Raw genomic sequence first — 16,423 nt, forward strand, 5'->3', positions numbered from 1 at the left:
CAAAATAAAACTTTAAAAAACACAAAGAATCAAGATAAAACTTCAAAACCATAAAAAATTATCTTATTATATTTATTTATCAAAATAAAACTTAAAATAACAAAGAATCAAAATAAAACTTCAAAAGACATATCAAATGAAAATGAAACTCTTAAAAATTTAATACACCAAAGTAAAATGACACTAAAATATAATGAACAAAAAATAACATTTAGCTTTTTATAATTTACGTTTGTTTTAAATAGAAAATGACATTTCCAAGATTTTGTGTAAATTTCTGTACTCTCCTTCCATGTCAAATAACACCTTTTTATAGTTATAGATTTGATTATGGATAAGAATTTTTTTAAATAAATAAAATATGTTAATAATAGGATTTTTAAAGTTAATAATAATTATAAAAAAATTACTTAAATTAAGATATTATTTTATGATTATTAATTCGATTGACGTATTAAAATTTAAAACTTGATTAACTAGGTTTAAATAATACTAATAATATTAAAAAACTACAAGACTGGTGTAGAAAAGATCACGTGAAATCATAAATAATCAATTCTCTTTCAGAAAAAATAATTAAAATAAATAATAAATAAATATATAATAACACGAGATAAATATTGAAATTTAACACGATATTTTGATGATTAAATTTGACATGTGAATATTATGTTGGAAAGACAAACAAACAAAAAGAGGATAAAATAAATTGGAAATTTCTTGATCACGCCGTCCCCTGAGTTAAGGCCCAACGCTGCATCAATCTCATTCTCATTATTGGCAACCAAAATCAACAGTCCCAACCCAAACATTAAAAATCATATTTTGGTTTTTTTAGTAAGGCTAAAATACGTTTTTAATTTTTATAAATTTGAAAATGTTTGAAATCCATTTTTATAAAATTTCTAGTATATTTTTCGTTATCATAAAATTAAAATGTGTTAGGAAAAGCAAGCACACTAACGAATCACACGATCAGGAACTCATAACAAAAATAAAGTTAAAACTTAAAAGCTTAGACGGGGTAGTTTTGGAAACGGGTAAATTTTAAAATCTAAGGGGGTGCAGGAAGCACAGTTGAGTTTGCGAGTTGGGTTTTCCCGATCGGGTTGCGCGACCCAGTTGGCCCAAAAGTGACTTAATCCAAAAAATTTGCCCTAACGCGATTAGGCGAGTCGTTTTCTGATTCTCCCACATCCTCACGAAGACACGAACAGAGCACTCTTCCTCTCGTCTCTCAGTTGCTCGCTTATTGTGATTTGTGAGTGCTCTGTATCTGTACCATTCTATTGCTGATATGAGTATAATATGATAGAACTTGGTATCTGCTATGTTTTTAGTACTTTGTTCTTTAGTCAACTTAGACTTTTTGGTAATGAATTTGTTATGCTAGTATAATCCTAGAAGCTTTCTGTGGCATCATTCTGTGAAATAGAAAATTTATTTTGCTTCATCTTAGGGGTATAAATTTATAGAGATAGACTTGTAGAGAAATTTTTGGAACAACTCTGATCCCCTGGTTTAATAATCACAAACATCAATTTGCATTCAGTGTGAACATTGCTTTTGTTTTATTTGTTAAATTTAAACCCCTTTCTAACTTTCATCAGTTCAGAATAATGTTTTGCCCAAAATTGTTGTTTCAGTTGATACCCTCCCCTCCAATGTCTTACATTTTCACTGATTTTATTTGATTTCCAATTTGTCTTTCCTCAGATTATGTTAAGTCCCAAATGATGTCTTCAAAGAGAGCCTCATCAATTACAGTTAGTTCTCTTTTGAAGTTGTGCAAAGGATGTTGCTCGCCCAAAGGCCTTAGTACATTGAGTGCTGTTAGCACTGCTGCTGAAAGGACAGATTTACAGTTTTCTGGTGGTTATCAAAATGATGATTCTTCAGGTTACCAGCAAAATCGTGTTGGGTTTTATCAGGAAAGCCAAAATAAGGTTGATTCTAATGAGCTTTTGAATAAGCAAAGACCTGATTATGTTTCCCAAGCAAATGCAGAGCAAAATTCTTATGGAGCTGGTCAGATTGCAGATGGAGGTCATATAAATATGACCCAAAACGTTCACAATAATTTGGTGGGTTATAATGGAAGTGTCAATGGGTACTTTGGTCAAGGCAACATGAGAATGCAACAAAAAGTTAGGGCAGGTGTTGGTAGTGCATGGGGCTCTGGGATGCATGCAAATCCATTGGTTGAGAAACATGGTTGGACACACGAACCTGGACAAAAGATGCAGTCTCCCAATGCATATGGTTCACCTAGGCCTTTAGAGTCACAGGGAAATCTTAGAGGGGACCTAAATCAAAACATTGATCATTTTCAGCAGCCAGAAAATGTTCATTACAAAGGGAGTCATGAAATGCGTCAACAGTACCCAGGTTCTGGACAGTTTCAGCAGAGTCTAAAAGATGGTCGATATTTGCCAAACTTGAATATTGCACAAAGATCAGGGGTTGGCTCTCATCTATCAAATAATGCAAATCATGATGGCGAATCAGACAAGGCATCTAATGATAGTCCATATAGAGCTACACTTGAGGAATTAGATAATTTCTGCATCGAGGGTAACGTGAAGGAAGCAGTTAATGTTTTGGAATTGTTGGAAAAACTACATATTCCTGTGGATTTGCCCCGATATTTGCAATTAATGCACCAATGTGCGGAGAATAAATCTCTTGAAGAGGCAAAAATTGTACACAGGCATACTTCACAACATCTGTCACCTCTCCAAGTCAGCACATATAATAGGATATTGGAGATGTATTTAGAATGTGGTTCTGTAGATGATGCTCTCAACATTTTCAACAATATGCCAGAGCGCAACTTGACTACTTGGGATACTATGATAACACAGCTTGCTAAGAATGGGTTTGCCGAAGATTCAATTGATCTATTTACTCAATTTAAAAACTTGGGACTGAAACCTGATGGGCAGATGTTCATTGGAGTTCTATTTGCATGTAGTGTGCTGGGAGATATTGACGAGGGAATGCTGCACTTTGAATCCATGAGCAAGGATTACGGCATTGTACCATCTATGACTCATTTTGTCAGTGTAGTAGACATGATTGGCAGCATTGGGCATCTGGATGAAGCCTTTGAGTTCATTGAAAGGATGCCAATGGAGCCAAGTGCTGAGACATGGGAGACTTTGATGAATCTCTGTAGAGTTCATGGGAACACTGGGCTGGGGGATCGTTGTGCTGAGCTAGTTGAGCAGCTAGATTCTTCTCGTTTAAATGAGCAATCAAAGGCTGGCCTTGTACCTGTAAAAGCCTCAGACTTGACAAAAGAGAAAGAAAAAAAGAATTTGGCAAGCAAAAATCTTCTTGAAGTAAGGAGTCGAGTCCGTGAATATCGAGCAGGAGATACTTCTCATCCTGAAAATGATAAGATATATGCCCTGCTTAGAGGTTTAAAGTCACAAATGAAAGAAGCTGGCTATGTTCCGGAGACAAAATTTGTGTTGCATGACATAGATCAGGAAGGCAAAGAAGAAGCTCTTCTTGCCCACAGTGAGAGACTTGCTGTTGCTTATGGTCTCCTTAACAGCCCTGCTCGTGCTCCGATGAGGGTAATTAAGAACCTCCGTGTTTGTGGTGATTGCCATACAGCACTGAAGATTATTTCTAAGCTTGTAGGCAGAGAACTCATTATTCGAGATGCGAAAAGGTTCCACCATTTTAAGGATGGACTATGCTCCTGCCGGGATTATTGGTGAACATGAACTTAGGTACTGCCTGCCTCTTTCTTTTTGATATTTCCCTTGTTATTTGATTGGTGGCTAATAAATTTATCGGAACTGAAATGTCTGCAATTTGTGTGAGCAAAATTTTATACTTCAGAAGTAGTTAAGCTCAACTTACATGAAACAAATCATCCAGCTCCCTACACCTCATGTTTGTTGTTCAATACAGTGTGCTTAGTTTTTTGAGTATGTACTATGTACAACTATGATATGAGTTTTGCCAGTAAAACTCCAGCATAGAGGTACTTTATTGCAACTATACTTTTTCCAAGCTGACTAAATTGTTAGTCATAAGGAAGGCTAGGACTTATTAATACAGAAGAGTGGATGGCATATTCTGAAAGACTTAAAACTGTCAGTTTGTTATCATTACAAACTCTTAATGCTTTGGTAAAAGCAAAGAGTGCATGGCAGATGCATCTCCAATTGATGCTTAATATATCCTTATTCTAATGTTGCTTTCTAAAATAGATCAAAATGGGATTTTCCATTTTCACTTCTAGGAGTTGCAATTTCATATCTGGGCTTATGATAGAAAATGGAGTAGAGGCCAATGTGAATTCGTTTGAACAAATGTGAAGTCTTGCGTCCTGATTCTGTATCCTTTCCTTTTTTTTTCTTAAGAATAGGGCAGTGTTCTGATTTGAGAGAAATATACTAATAGTGTCTATGTATGACTGGTGGACTGTTGCATGGGTAATGGTGGTCCCTTAACCATACAATTTCTGTCTCTCTCTCATATAGGACACTGTATCTTGGGGAAAATGAAAGAATATAAATCCTTGAATCCCTTGTGCGAAACACTTGTCAAAGGGACTGTTCAATTGGCCATTGGACATGGAATAATCATTCAGCCTTGTCCTGACCCATCATTTGAATCCTGGGCAAATGCTGATAACTCCACATTGTTTTACATGGAGTGAAACAAAGCCTGTCTGGTGTAATATACTTACAAGGTCTTGTTTGAGGGCATTGAAGGCTTTGCGCAATATTTGTGGCTTTGAGCATATATCTGTTTGTCTTTTTACAATATGAATAAGATGGTGATGTTGATTTCTATGATGCTGTTTTTAACCTTTTATCTTACTTGGCCTTTTGGTATTTTTGTTAATCATGTTATGAAGCAAAATTAAGGTAAGGCTCACAACAATCTTGTTATGCAGATGTATCCTGATTCACTACCAGATGGATTGAATAGAATGGCTGTTGGTAGGTAACCCCTGAAGCCTGCAGATAGGGAAACTGTTCATATATCTCACGGTCATTAAATTAAAATCGATCTTTATATCCGCGAGGAGATTGGAATTTTGTTTAACCAGGCTCTTCCACTCTAATAATCAAGCAGTGGGATGTGCATTCAGGTTGCAGAGGCGTTATTCATTGAGTAGTTTTATATAATTGGTTGTTTTAGCTTCCATATAAGATATAAATTATTATTGCCACTCCAGGCAAGGGAAAAACTTATGTAATTGATAGACAACATTGAAATTCAATGGTATAAACTTGTTTGTCTTGCATTCTTGCTTATAAAAACTTATGTCCAATTATGCTGTCAAAACCTCGTCATTTACCTCAATCTCAATCCAAATCATCTGGTTTATATTCTAAACTTGTTTGTCTTGCATTCTTGCTTGCCTCTTCTGTGTCAAACTTCTTGCTGGTGTGCATAATTGGACGTTTCCTGCTTGCATATATGTGTGTTGGCAGTTTGAGTTTTGATATGGCTTGCTAAGTGGGAGATAGCTGTCTTATTGTTTTTTTTTTAGAGAACTAGTGATTTGTAGGTCAAAACTAGTACATGGGTACTAGTCTACTTGCTGATTAAGAAAAAAGGGTACTTATCTACTCTTTTTTTTTTGGTGTTGAGCAAGAGATTCAGCTGCTTGCAGAAGCCTTGTTGGAGCATTTAGGATGCTTCGATGGTGGGGTGCCCGTTTCGTAGTAGTTAATCATGAAGGGAATGACGAGGTCTCTCTCCCGTGTGACAGCAAGCTAATGTTTGTGATAACGAGTTGAATAGGAAATGGGTCATATGTACTTTAATGAGGACATTGACAACCACGTGTGATTGTTGTCTTAGCAACATACAAACTCGCTTTAGGCATGGGAGCAGGGCCAGGAAATTATTTTAGGTCCAATGAAAGACTTAAGAAAATGGAAAAACAGTGAAGCGCCTATCAAGTGATTGAATTATTGTATTAGCAATTCATGTCTCAACTCATTATAGGGTATGTTTGAATAAGCTTTCCAAAGAACTCATATAGGAGAAGAACAAAATAATATTAATTTCTTCAAAAGATAAAATTAACTTTAACTTGTACATAAGGAAATTTGTAAAAACTTTCTCGTATTAGTTCTTTCAAAAACTAACTTTTTGATTGTGCATAAGCTGATGGTGATGTTTGAACACCTGATGGTGGGTTTGGATTTGGAGATCTAAGTTGGAAGAGATGAGGATATTTAGTGTTTTTTAAAATAAAATAAAGATGGTAACGTTTATTAGTTATTATTTCAAAATTTAAAATTCTAACAATCTTAACCGAATACTAACATTGACAGAAAACAAAAGGAATAATTAAAATGATATTTTTCAAAAAATAAAGGATAAAATAAGATTTTTAAAATTTAATGGATCAAAGGAAAAAAAATATACTAACATTTAGCTTTATAAAAATAAGGTTAATATTACAAGTTCACTTTTCTATATCTTCGTCTTATGTAAATAACTTAATAATAGTAAAACTCCTTCTTCTTTTTTTACAAAAATCTTGTGTTTGACTTAAGCTTTCGATATAAATTTACAAATTTATTTTTCATTTTTAAAATATAAATTTTAGTTACATTTTTTCAAGTGTTCTCAGTGATATTTTTCCATTAAAATAAAAATTTATTTGATAATATACTTTTATATTATAAATTAGAATATAAACTCAAAGAAAAGATTTCTTATTAGTTTCGCTCTCACTTAGATATTTTTAATATTTTTTTTAGGTATTTCATATGCTAACTACATAATTAGCCAAAATAATTCTATCTCAATTATCAATTATTTTAAGTTATCCTCGTCTCGTCCTTCTATGTATATTTGATCTTTTGCTTGCCTATTTCAATTTATCTTTCATAATTTTTTAAAAATGTTAATAGTAAAAGAATAACTTATATCATAATTTAAATTATTTATTAAAGATCTAAAATATAATTTATATATTTAAAAATATTTTTAATATAAACTTTAACTAGACAAAAAAAAAACTGCCCCTAAAGTTACATTTTAAAAGAACTTTACAAATTTTAAAATCCAAACCTCAACACACCCACCGAGTCCCAATATTGTTGTTGAGCATGAGCGTTTCAATTATTGGTAATTTCAATTTTGCCCCCGAAAAAGGAGTGGTTATCGAACAAAACGAAGCCTCCAAAACGCTTTGGTTTCTTCACCACCACCACCCCTCTCCTCTTTCTCTCTCTTTCTAAAAACCAGAAACAACAAACACAAACCGAAAAGGCGAAAGGGGTTTTCCGAGTGAGATCTAGGGTTTCCATCGATTCGGAGAGAGGATATTGATAGAACGACCTCAACGAGCAAGGTCAGGAGGTGGAGTACTAGAACATGGATTCGGTGCCTTCGAATTCGCATGGAAACCTCGATGAGCAGATTTCTCAGCTCATGCAGTGCAAACCCTTGTCCGAGCAAGAGGTAACATTGTTCTCGAAACCGCTTCATCTCGCTCCCTTTTATTCCTTTCGTTATTATGAAATGCGATGCGCGGATCGGGAAAATCTCTTGTTAGTTGTCATCGGTTTTGTGCTTTTTGCTCCAACTGATTCTCGCGCATCGATCCGTTGCTTGTTGTAGCGAAAACTGAATCGGTTCCTCTTTTTGTGAAATCTGGTTTCTCTCGGAATTGGAATGGCGACTGGAATGCGCGTTTGTTCGAATATTCCGTTAGATTTGCGGAATTCGTGGTAGCGATTCTAGTTTTTTTTAATTTATTTTACATTGATTTTGAGTATATCATGTTATTGTGGTTTTTCAGTTTTAGACCTAAATCAATTGGTCGCAATTAATGATGCTTTTCTGCATTTAAGTGTGGATATTTTAGATTGTTAACATTGACTGAGAATTATTTGAGGAGGAGGAATATATTTCTTTCTCTATGTTTGAGTGTGGTGTGTTGGTAAGGATTTTATGATGAATTATATGATTTGTACGTTAATTTTTTATACGATAACATTTTACCTGTCTTATTAGGGAGGGCAGTAAGTACTATGGAATGTATACTTCCTGTTAACTTAAGCGTACTCTTGCAACTTTACGTAAGGCAGAGTTTAGTTTATTGGGTGTAATAGTAGAAATGTTGATGCAAGTTAGGAGCTATGATTTGCTACTTGAGCTCCTAAGAAGTAGAAAATACACAATTTGTTGGTATTATTTTCGTCACAAAAAGTTAGGATAGTTGGATTTGTTCTAAGTTTGCTAATCCATGGAGTGTTGTTTATGAGTTGAGTCTATGCTTATTGCTTAAGGAGGGGTTAGTTTTCTTTTTTGTCCCTAGTTGGTTGCATTGGATTTTGAAGAAATTTAGGCAGAGTTCTCGGTCTTGAGTCAGGGATACAGCTCTGACATTACATACATTGCATGATGTTTGTCTTATTTGGGTACTTAGGAAACAGCAGTTATTTAATGACACGTTTATTTTGTCTCCTTTGAAAACGGAGGGAGTCAGCAAAGCTGAAGGGAAATATTAAAAACTGCTGGTTCCTTGAATGCACTTGTTAATAATTAATAATTAATGAGTAAGAATTCCTGCTACTTTCTCCTACTGCTGTATTAGTCAAGTTAAACGTTTCCAATTAGTTTTACTTTTTTTTTTGTTATTTGCACGTGCCATCATATTTGATCTGTGGGATTCAGGGAGTTAGAGGAAAGTTCTACCTAGGTTTTTGCGGGTTCAGATCAATTTTCCTTTTTAGCTGAGTAAGTTACTCATAGCAACCTGCCCTGCTTTTGTGGTGATGTAGGGCAGAGGATCCTATGACCACTTTAATGCTCTGTTTTGTGGTTTTTGTTTCTCACAGATCACGGCTGAGGTAGCGGCCTTTCACAGAAAAAATCACACCTATTAGAAGTCACAACTCGGAACAGGATGAATCCTTGTTTTTCTCTACCCTTCTTATTATGGCCATTGATTTTTAGGGATTTTTTTTTTCACAGTTTAAACTCTTTTCTGAATCAAAGGGATTTAGGGTTGAAAACTTTGAATCTCTACATCCATTAAAAAAAAAAAAACATGCATTCCCACCCTCAATTCACAATTCAGTGTTCTTTTGATGTGTTTTCCAGGTTTCTAACTAACACTTAAAAGCCCAACCTGTAGTTGTCGATAGTGTGTGTTTATTGTGACATTGTGTCATGGCACTTGGCCGCAACAGAAAGAGACAGGTCACAATGCCTACTTATAGCTGCCCTCTTTGTGATCATGAAGAAGAATCGATTAATCATCTTATTTTCAATTGTACAATGACAAGAAGACTTTGGTGGGAGCCTTTGAGATGGGTTAATAGAGTGGGTCCTTTTTCCACAGACCCAAAGAACCACTTTTTGCAATTCACTCAATGGAACAACAAAGCTAGTATAAACAACAAATGGAAATTTCTGTGGTTAGCTCTATCCTTCTCCATCTGGCATCATAGAAATGCCATGATCTTCAAGAACCAGCCGTTTGACCCTGGAAAGGTTATGGATGATACCTTGTTCCATACTTGGTCTTGGCTAAAATGTGCAGAGAAGGACTCTCAAATGCACTTTAACTTCTGGTCAACCAATTTAAAGGATGTTTTCTCCTAGAGGGGTTGGGTTTGTATGGCTCTGTGGGTTGCTTTTGGTTCCTACTAGTGGGGCCGTCTTTGTAACTAGCTTGCTTTTATCCTTGTATCTTCAGTACACCTAGTACTGAATTCTTTTATAATATATAATATATTGATTTTTGCTGTGCAAAAAAAAAAAAAAAAAACTTGGCCGCAATAGAAAAGAATTAGTCTTCTTTCTGGAAATAGCGTTGCCATTGAGATAGTGTTGTGATTTTTTTGATTTAGCGATTCAAATCTGATTTCACTTGGCACTTGTGTGTACAGGTAAGGGTCTTGTGTGATAAGGCAAAAGAAATTTTGATGGAAGAGAGCAATGTCCAGGTGAGTCTGTCTATTTTTTATCATTTATGTTAGCATGTTTATATTTGTGCTTTATAGTGTAGGGATTTGTTTAAATTGGTTCATATGTCACCAACATTGTTTGCATCAAGCCCCTTTTTCCCCTCAATTTGTGACCATTATCTGTTAAGGAGGTCTTATTATCCACCCTTTATATTGGTTTATACTTTGTTTAATATGTCTATTTGTAGGGCTTTAACTCATGATGATTTTGAATGACTGAAAAAACTAAAGAGATTATTTCATTTGCCAATAATTGCAGCCTGTGAAAAGTCCTGTTACAATTTGTGGTGATATTCATGGGCAATTCCATGATCTTGCAGAGCTTTTTCGCATTGGAGGGAAGGTATTCTTTATGATAGTTGGTTTTACATTCAACATGTATTTATTAAATTTGTGACACATTGACTACATAGATTTTATATGTATGAAATATGTAGTACATGGAAAATCAGGAAATTCCATGCTCCTTATTGTTGTATTGCAAAATTAGGTTTGGCCTATTTCTTATTTCATAGCAGAAAGTCTAATTTTTAATTGAGAAACAAGCTGCAGTGTTTATTGCCATTCAGTTACATACTCAGTCTCTCATTGTCTTATTTCAAATTTGAGAACAAATGTGCTATGTGCTTATTTTATTCTCGGTTGAACCATTACTTTTTAGCATCTCACCCTTGCATATTTAAATATATTTTTTTTTGCTTTTAGTTGAAATATGGAACCTCTTTGTTAAATACTGATTCTTGTTACCATTTTTGTTGGTAGTGTCCAGATACAAATTACTTGTTTATGGGAGATTATGTTGATCGTGGCTATTATTCTGTTGAAACTGTTACGGTAAATATTTATTGTTTTTTTAGAATTCAGCTTCGTTCTGACATTTTTATTGTTATTTATTTTTTATAAGCTGTTATGGGATTATTTGGTTAGGATGTTCGTTGAAATCTTATAAGTCTTAAGACTAATTGACCAAGCTTGAATTGTATATATTTTTTTTATCAGTGATTTGATATCTGCTTAGAGGATTAGAAAATTACTTAGTTTATCAGCAGTAGTTTTTTACCTAAAAATTTCTGTTTTCTGGACCATAATTCTAATATTCCTTTCTTTGTGTCATACTCCTATAATGAGAATGATTCTTTACTATTCATGCTATATGCCATGTGTGTGGGGGTTTATTGGAATTATTGGGCGCCATTATTAAACTTTTCGTGGTTGTGCACTGTGCTATCCAAAATAAAAAAATTACCATGATTATGTTGTGTGTGTAAATAATGCATTGTGTCTAGTATAATTGGGATACCAGTGTAATACACTGACATACAAGTAAACATTGTTGAGCAAAAAAATATATATAAATAAATATTAACCTGCAGAGATGTGTATGACATTCAAACTGATTTTGAGGTACAAGTTGATATCGCTATTTTTTAATTGCGTTTTTTAGATGGTGTATATTTTGCTTCCATATGGTTTTTGTTTTGTAACATTTTTGGTGCTAATTAAGTCATAATGCAGCTTTTGGTTGCCCTTAAAGTGCGTTATCGTCAGCGTATCACTATTCTGAGGGGAAATCATGAAAGTCGCCAGGTTTGTTCTTTTATAAATCATGTTACCTTCCTGTAAGTAGTGAATTATAGATTAGATTAGATTTAAAATCCTATTTTAGTAATCGGAGGCATGGTCACTTGGTCAGTATCAGTTGAGTTTTTGACAGATTTTTTCTTATCACTATACTACCCATAAGTTCATATTGCTGCTAATCAAATGCTTTCACACATCCAGATGAAAGAAACTATATAGTATTTTGGGAACCAAATATGCTTGTATTAAAAAATGATACCATTGATTTGATGAAGTAGTTGGAGTTAGAACTTCTTACTTTTAAAGAAACTTAATATAGCACTGATTACAGCATTGACTTAATTGTTTGTTCAGTTGTTTTTGTATGCTTTAGCTTTGAATGATAATGGCTGTTCTTACGTGTCTGTTGCAGATTACTCAAGTTTATGGGTTTTATGATGAGTGCCTGCGGAAGTAAGTACCTGTTAAGTTCATGACTGAGGATAAGTAATTATAAGATTGCAAAATGATACCAAATTAATATTTTTACTGAAAGTTGATCTGGAATTCATATTATTTTGCTAATATTCTTTTTTCTCCATTTTTAATCCTTTATATATATTTTGCTTCTTTTTATAACTTTCATTCTTGAAGTTGTGCAATCCTATATTGGTGAATATTTTTATTTCATTTGCAGGTATGGTAGTGCTAATGTTTGGAAGATCTTTACTGATTTGTTTGACTACTTTCCGTTGACAGCATTGGTTAGTATACTATTACATTATTTTGGTAAGGACTGTGGGATATTTTGTTAGATTGTCATTGTTCTCAGGTCCAAGGTAGTTTGTTTGATTCAATGATCCTGGGCACCCTTAGTATGTTGGCTTGCATTTAAGATCAGACCATGGCAATGTTGTTAATGGCGGATGGCGGTTCATGGCGGAAAGTAAAAAATCCGCCATAAAAATATGGCGGATGGCGTAGCGGAAAATGGCGGAAGTCATGGCGGACCAAAAAAAAAAAAAAACATATATATAAACTCATTGAAATTGAAAAAAACAAAGGATTGCATTCAAATAAACTAAAAAAGTTTCATGAGTTCATACAATAATCAAGTACCAACACCAAATAAACTTATTAAAGAGGATGATGGTTCAGCCATTTAAAAGAGGACTGAACAGAAAAAAAAAATTGTGGTGTCAAATAGAAAAAAAAATTAAAAATGGGACTGTCGAAAGTAAAAGGGGGGTGTCAAATAGAAAAACGGAAAAAAAAGCTGCAGACATAAAAAAGGGGTGTCAAGCAGCAAAAACAAAAAAAGGCTTTGGCCCACCCACCAGTATAAGTCGAGGTCGCGGTTCTGGGTCGTCTTCTCCGTTCGCGTCGCCGTCGTTCACGCCGTGCTCGTCGCTGCCGTGCTCGTCGCCGCCGTTCACGCCATGGGTCGTCGCTGCTGGCTGCTGTGTGCAGCGGGTCACGCGCGGCTGGTTCCGAGGCTGGTTGCAGGGGTCGTGGCTGGTTCCGAGGTCGCGCTGTGTTGAAGCTTCGAGGGTTGCAGCAGCGTTCTGAAAGGTAGGGGGGGGGTCATGGTTTTCATTAAGTTTCCGGGTAGGGTTGGGTCGGGTCAGCCCAACTCCTACCGCGGACAAAAAAAAAAAATTCCGCCATTTTCCGCCTCCCCGCCACATCCGCCATGGCCGCCATGGCTATGGCGGCCGCCATGGCGCCGCCATCTTTAACCCGTCACGCCACCGCTATTCGGTGGCGTTTTTTCAGAAAACCGCTACGCAACTCCGCCATGGCGCCGCCATGGCCGCCATTTAACAACACTGGACCATGGTGGAATTGGGTGGTATCGCCGTGCTGGATTGTGGAATCTGTTGGAGCAGATGACCCCACTGTCCCTCAAAAACCCTATTTCTCCCTGATTGGGAACCATTTCAGATGACCTAGTGAATGAAAAATTGAATGTTGCCAACTGAGATTCTAGGTCTGGTTGTGACCAATTTTGGAAAGAAAAAAAACCTTGAGGCTTCATTTCATGTGACATCAATTCAATCCAATTCTTCTAAGTTTTCAATCTTGTTCAAACTCATCTAGTCCTGTCTGTTATTTGATCTCGTTTCGAAGTCATGTCTTTGTTATTTTTTTCGGAGCTTTCTTTTGAAGTTCTTTGGTCTGTTCGTGTTCTAGAGCATCCTTCTGATCTATTAGTTCTCTGCCTGCTATGTGCAAGCCATGGCTGTCTGAAGAAGCTTGCATTTTTTTTGTTTCTGAAACCTAAGAAATGGGTTTTTTATTTAAAATAAACACTTGAGGATCTTCGGACTGAAATTTTTGTTCTGTCTCCTTCAGCATCTTATATTTTTATAATTACCATCAATATAAAAGTAGATTGAAACATTAATAATTTTTAATAACAAAAATATGAATTTATATGCTCACGCATATATTATGAATTTTGTATGATCTTAGGATCCTTGTTAAGGTGCCATGATTTACGATCTTTAGCCCTTCCCAATCCTAAGTAGGATTTCAATTTAATGGCCTTGTCTAGTTCCATGTGCATTTTGTTCTTGGTACTCTGAATTCATTATGCTTCTTTTGAGCTGTGTCTAGTTTAATTGTGTCTCCTTTTTTATTAAGCTTCGTGATATGCTGCTCAATCAATTGCAGTTCACATATTTCACTGGATTTCTAGTTTTCAATAATTGAGTGTTGCTAAAGTGTGATATGCTAACTTTCATAGGTTGAATCTGAAATATTTTGTCTTCATGGTGGGTTGTCACCATCTATTGAAACCCTGGATAACATACGTAATTTTGATCGCGTACAAGAAGTTCCTCACGAGGGACCCATGTGTGATCTTCTATGGTCTGATCCAGATGATCGTTGTGGTTGGGGCATCTCTCCTAGAGGTGCTGGATATACCTTTGGCCAGGTAGTCCTGTTTGTTACGTATCAAAGCTTGTATTGTTTTCATCGTTCACCATTACTTTTCTTTTATTGCTTATGCAAATTGCTTTTGTAGGACATATCTGAGCAATTTAACCATACCAATAACTTGAAGCTGATTGCTAGAGCTCACCAGCTGGTTATGGAAGGATATAACTGGGGACATGTAAATACTTGATATCATTTTGTTTGTTCTTATATTCATTCGTTGTGGTAAATAGTTGATTTATAGTCCCTTGTTGCAGGATCAAAAGGTGGTTACTATATTTAGTGCTCCTAACTATTGTTATCGTTGTGGGAACATGGCATCAATTCTTGAGGTTGACGACTGCAAAGGACACACATTCATTCAGGTTGAGCTTCCTTCTTTTTGTTATCTACTCAAGTAATATGTTGTGGATCTGTAACTCTTTTTTAGTCTTTTGTACATATGTTAATAATTTTTTTAATCTCAGTTTGAGCCAGCTCCAAGGAGGGGAGAGCCAGATGTAACCAGGAGAACACCTGATTACTTCCTATGATACTATTTTGGTTGAGTTGCTGTTACCAGCACAGCAACTAATGCCCTGCAGTAATGTGCAAGCTCATCTCCTTGTCCAAATCAGAGCCATGAATCATATTGATACTTATATTTTCGAAGTTAGGCTTCGGTGGATGTGTTGTTTACTTGAATTATAACTGAATCTTTCCAAGTGGAAGCTGAGCAGCAGGCGATGCTATTGTGGGCATGTGTATCATTCCAGCTTGCAATGTATCAGTTTTAATGTTTTTTCCCCTTTTTTTTCCTTTTCTATTTATTTGCAACTCTCTTGACTTTTCTTTTCTCAACTTAGGATTATTGTTAAGGGGGTGGGTTTCTGTAGATTGATAATGCTTTGAACATATCTTTTAATTTATGATTTTTTACTCGTCTTGTGAGAATTATATTCTAATATAGGTAGTCTTGTTTTTACATGAAATGACTTTCAATTTTTCCAATTATATTCGTACTCTGCTAACCTTGCCAAAAATCAAACGAGTTTTTGTAACTATCGTGCGACTTTTTTGAAGAGAACTATTGTATGACTTCATAAACTTTATTATTATCTTGACATGATCTTCTGTTTGATTATTCAAAGAATAATAATTTGCTGTCCTCTATGCAACTTTTGTCTTTTCGGTACATTGGGAAAAACTTTTTGTTGGCCATTTAATTTCAGAATGGATTTCCCATTAGTTGCAAACTATTTTTTAGCAGCAGTGTTGGAAAATGAGGTTGAGATGGGTGGACGCACTATTGCAGTTGATCGAAGCTAATTTCCCTTGACAGAATAAAACTGTAGGAAAAGTTGAATTGTCTAAATGAGAATCTTGGTACATCCTGAAGTGGTAACATTTCCTAGTGTTTCTGTGGTTTTGGGCAAGAGATCCCACATGACTACAGTCGTCTGCCTTGATTCAGTTTCATCGTTCAATAGAATTTTCCATCAATAATTAAATTTAGAACTTCTATTTCTTACATTACAATATCGTTCATATGGGTTCTGTAAACTCGAAGTGTACTTACCTGCCAAGGCTACCCTTGTCCACCAAAACATATCATTAGCCGCAAGTTCAACACAAACTTACCCTGGTAATCTGTACTTCGTAAACTCCCCATATTTCAATTAACTTCTTGAGAAAACATCCTTGAGTTCAACCAAACTGGAAAAGTTCATCACTGAGAAAGGTAGACTCTTAATACACTAAACCAATTACTAGTATTTGTGGTTGAGTTTGTTAATCGGGCAGAATTAGTTGGACAAATAATAATTATCTTAACCATTCAAAAATAATTTCTAATCAGCTGATGTACAAGTTTGTACTTGTCAATGCATGCCTTGCCACTATTGGTGTTTTATTATGTATCACCTCTGATACTAATACGGGATATATATTATAGTAATTGGACAAATAAT

At 35.2% G+C, this 16,423-nt stretch overlaps 2 protein-coding genes across 2 annotated transcripts; both read left to right on the top strand.

Annotated features, from left to right (window-relative positions):
• The first annotated feature begins 1,146 nt into the window (after positions 1-1,146).
• On the top strand, positions 1,147-5,275 carry LOC100799560 (pentatricopeptide repeat-containing protein At4g32450, mitochondrial). Its single transcript, XM_003524143.4, has 3 exons — positions 1,147-1,261; positions 1,717-3,743; positions 4,922-5,275. The coding sequence occupies exon 2, from the start codon at positions 1,734-1,736 to the stop codon at positions 3,729-3,731; it is 1,998 nt and encodes a 665-aa protein (XP_003524191.2). The 5' UTR covers positions 1,147-1,261; positions 1,717-1,733; the 3' UTR covers positions 3,732-3,743; positions 4,922-5,275.
• Positions 5,276-7,084: 1,809 nt separating this feature from the next.
• On the top strand, positions 7,085-15,407 carry LOC100782279 (serine/threonine-protein phosphatase PP2A catalytic subunit). Its single transcript, XM_003524901.5, has 11 exons — positions 7,085-7,455; positions 9,894-9,950; positions 10,231-10,314; positions 10,734-10,805; positions 11,487-11,558; positions 11,965-12,005; positions 12,229-12,295; positions 14,281-14,472; positions 14,563-14,652; positions 14,732-14,839; positions 14,942-15,407. Exons 1-11 carry the CDS (start codon positions 7,369-7,371, stop codon positions 15,005-15,007), a joined length of 936 nt encoding a protein of 311 aa, XP_003524949.1. The 5' UTR covers positions 7,085-7,368; the 3' UTR covers positions 15,008-15,407.
• Positions 15,408-16,423: the final 1,016 nt, after the last annotated feature.

The sequence above is a fragment of the Glycine max genome, chromosome 5 (genome assembly GCF_000004515.6).
Source record: "Glycine max cultivar Williams 82 chromosome 5, Glycine_max_v4.0, whole genome shotgun sequence".
Classification (NCBI taxonomy): domain Eukaryota; kingdom Viridiplantae; phylum Streptophyta; class Magnoliopsida; order Fabales; family Fabaceae; genus Glycine; species Glycine max.

What these genes read in the sequence shown, in the direction of transcription:
- LOC100782279 (XM_003524901.5), top strand. Translation starts at nt 7,369, where the DNA reads ATGGATTCGGTGCCTTCGAATTCGCATGGAAACCTCGATGAGCAGATT. An exon ending in TGGAAGAGAGCAATGTCCAG is followed by an intron (nt 9,951 to 10,230) that starts GTGAGTCTGTCT and finishes CAATAATTGCAG; the next exon opens with CCTGTGAAAAGTCCTGTTAC. An exon ending in AAGGACACACATTCATTCAG is followed by an intron (nt 14,840 to 14,941) that starts GTTGAGCTTCCT and finishes TTTTAATCTCAG; the next exon opens with TTTGAGCCAGCTCCAAGGAG.
- LOC100799560 (XM_003524143.4), top strand. Translation starts at nt 1,734, where the DNA reads ATGATGTCTTCAAAGAGAGCCTCATCAATTACAGTTAGTTCTCTTTTG.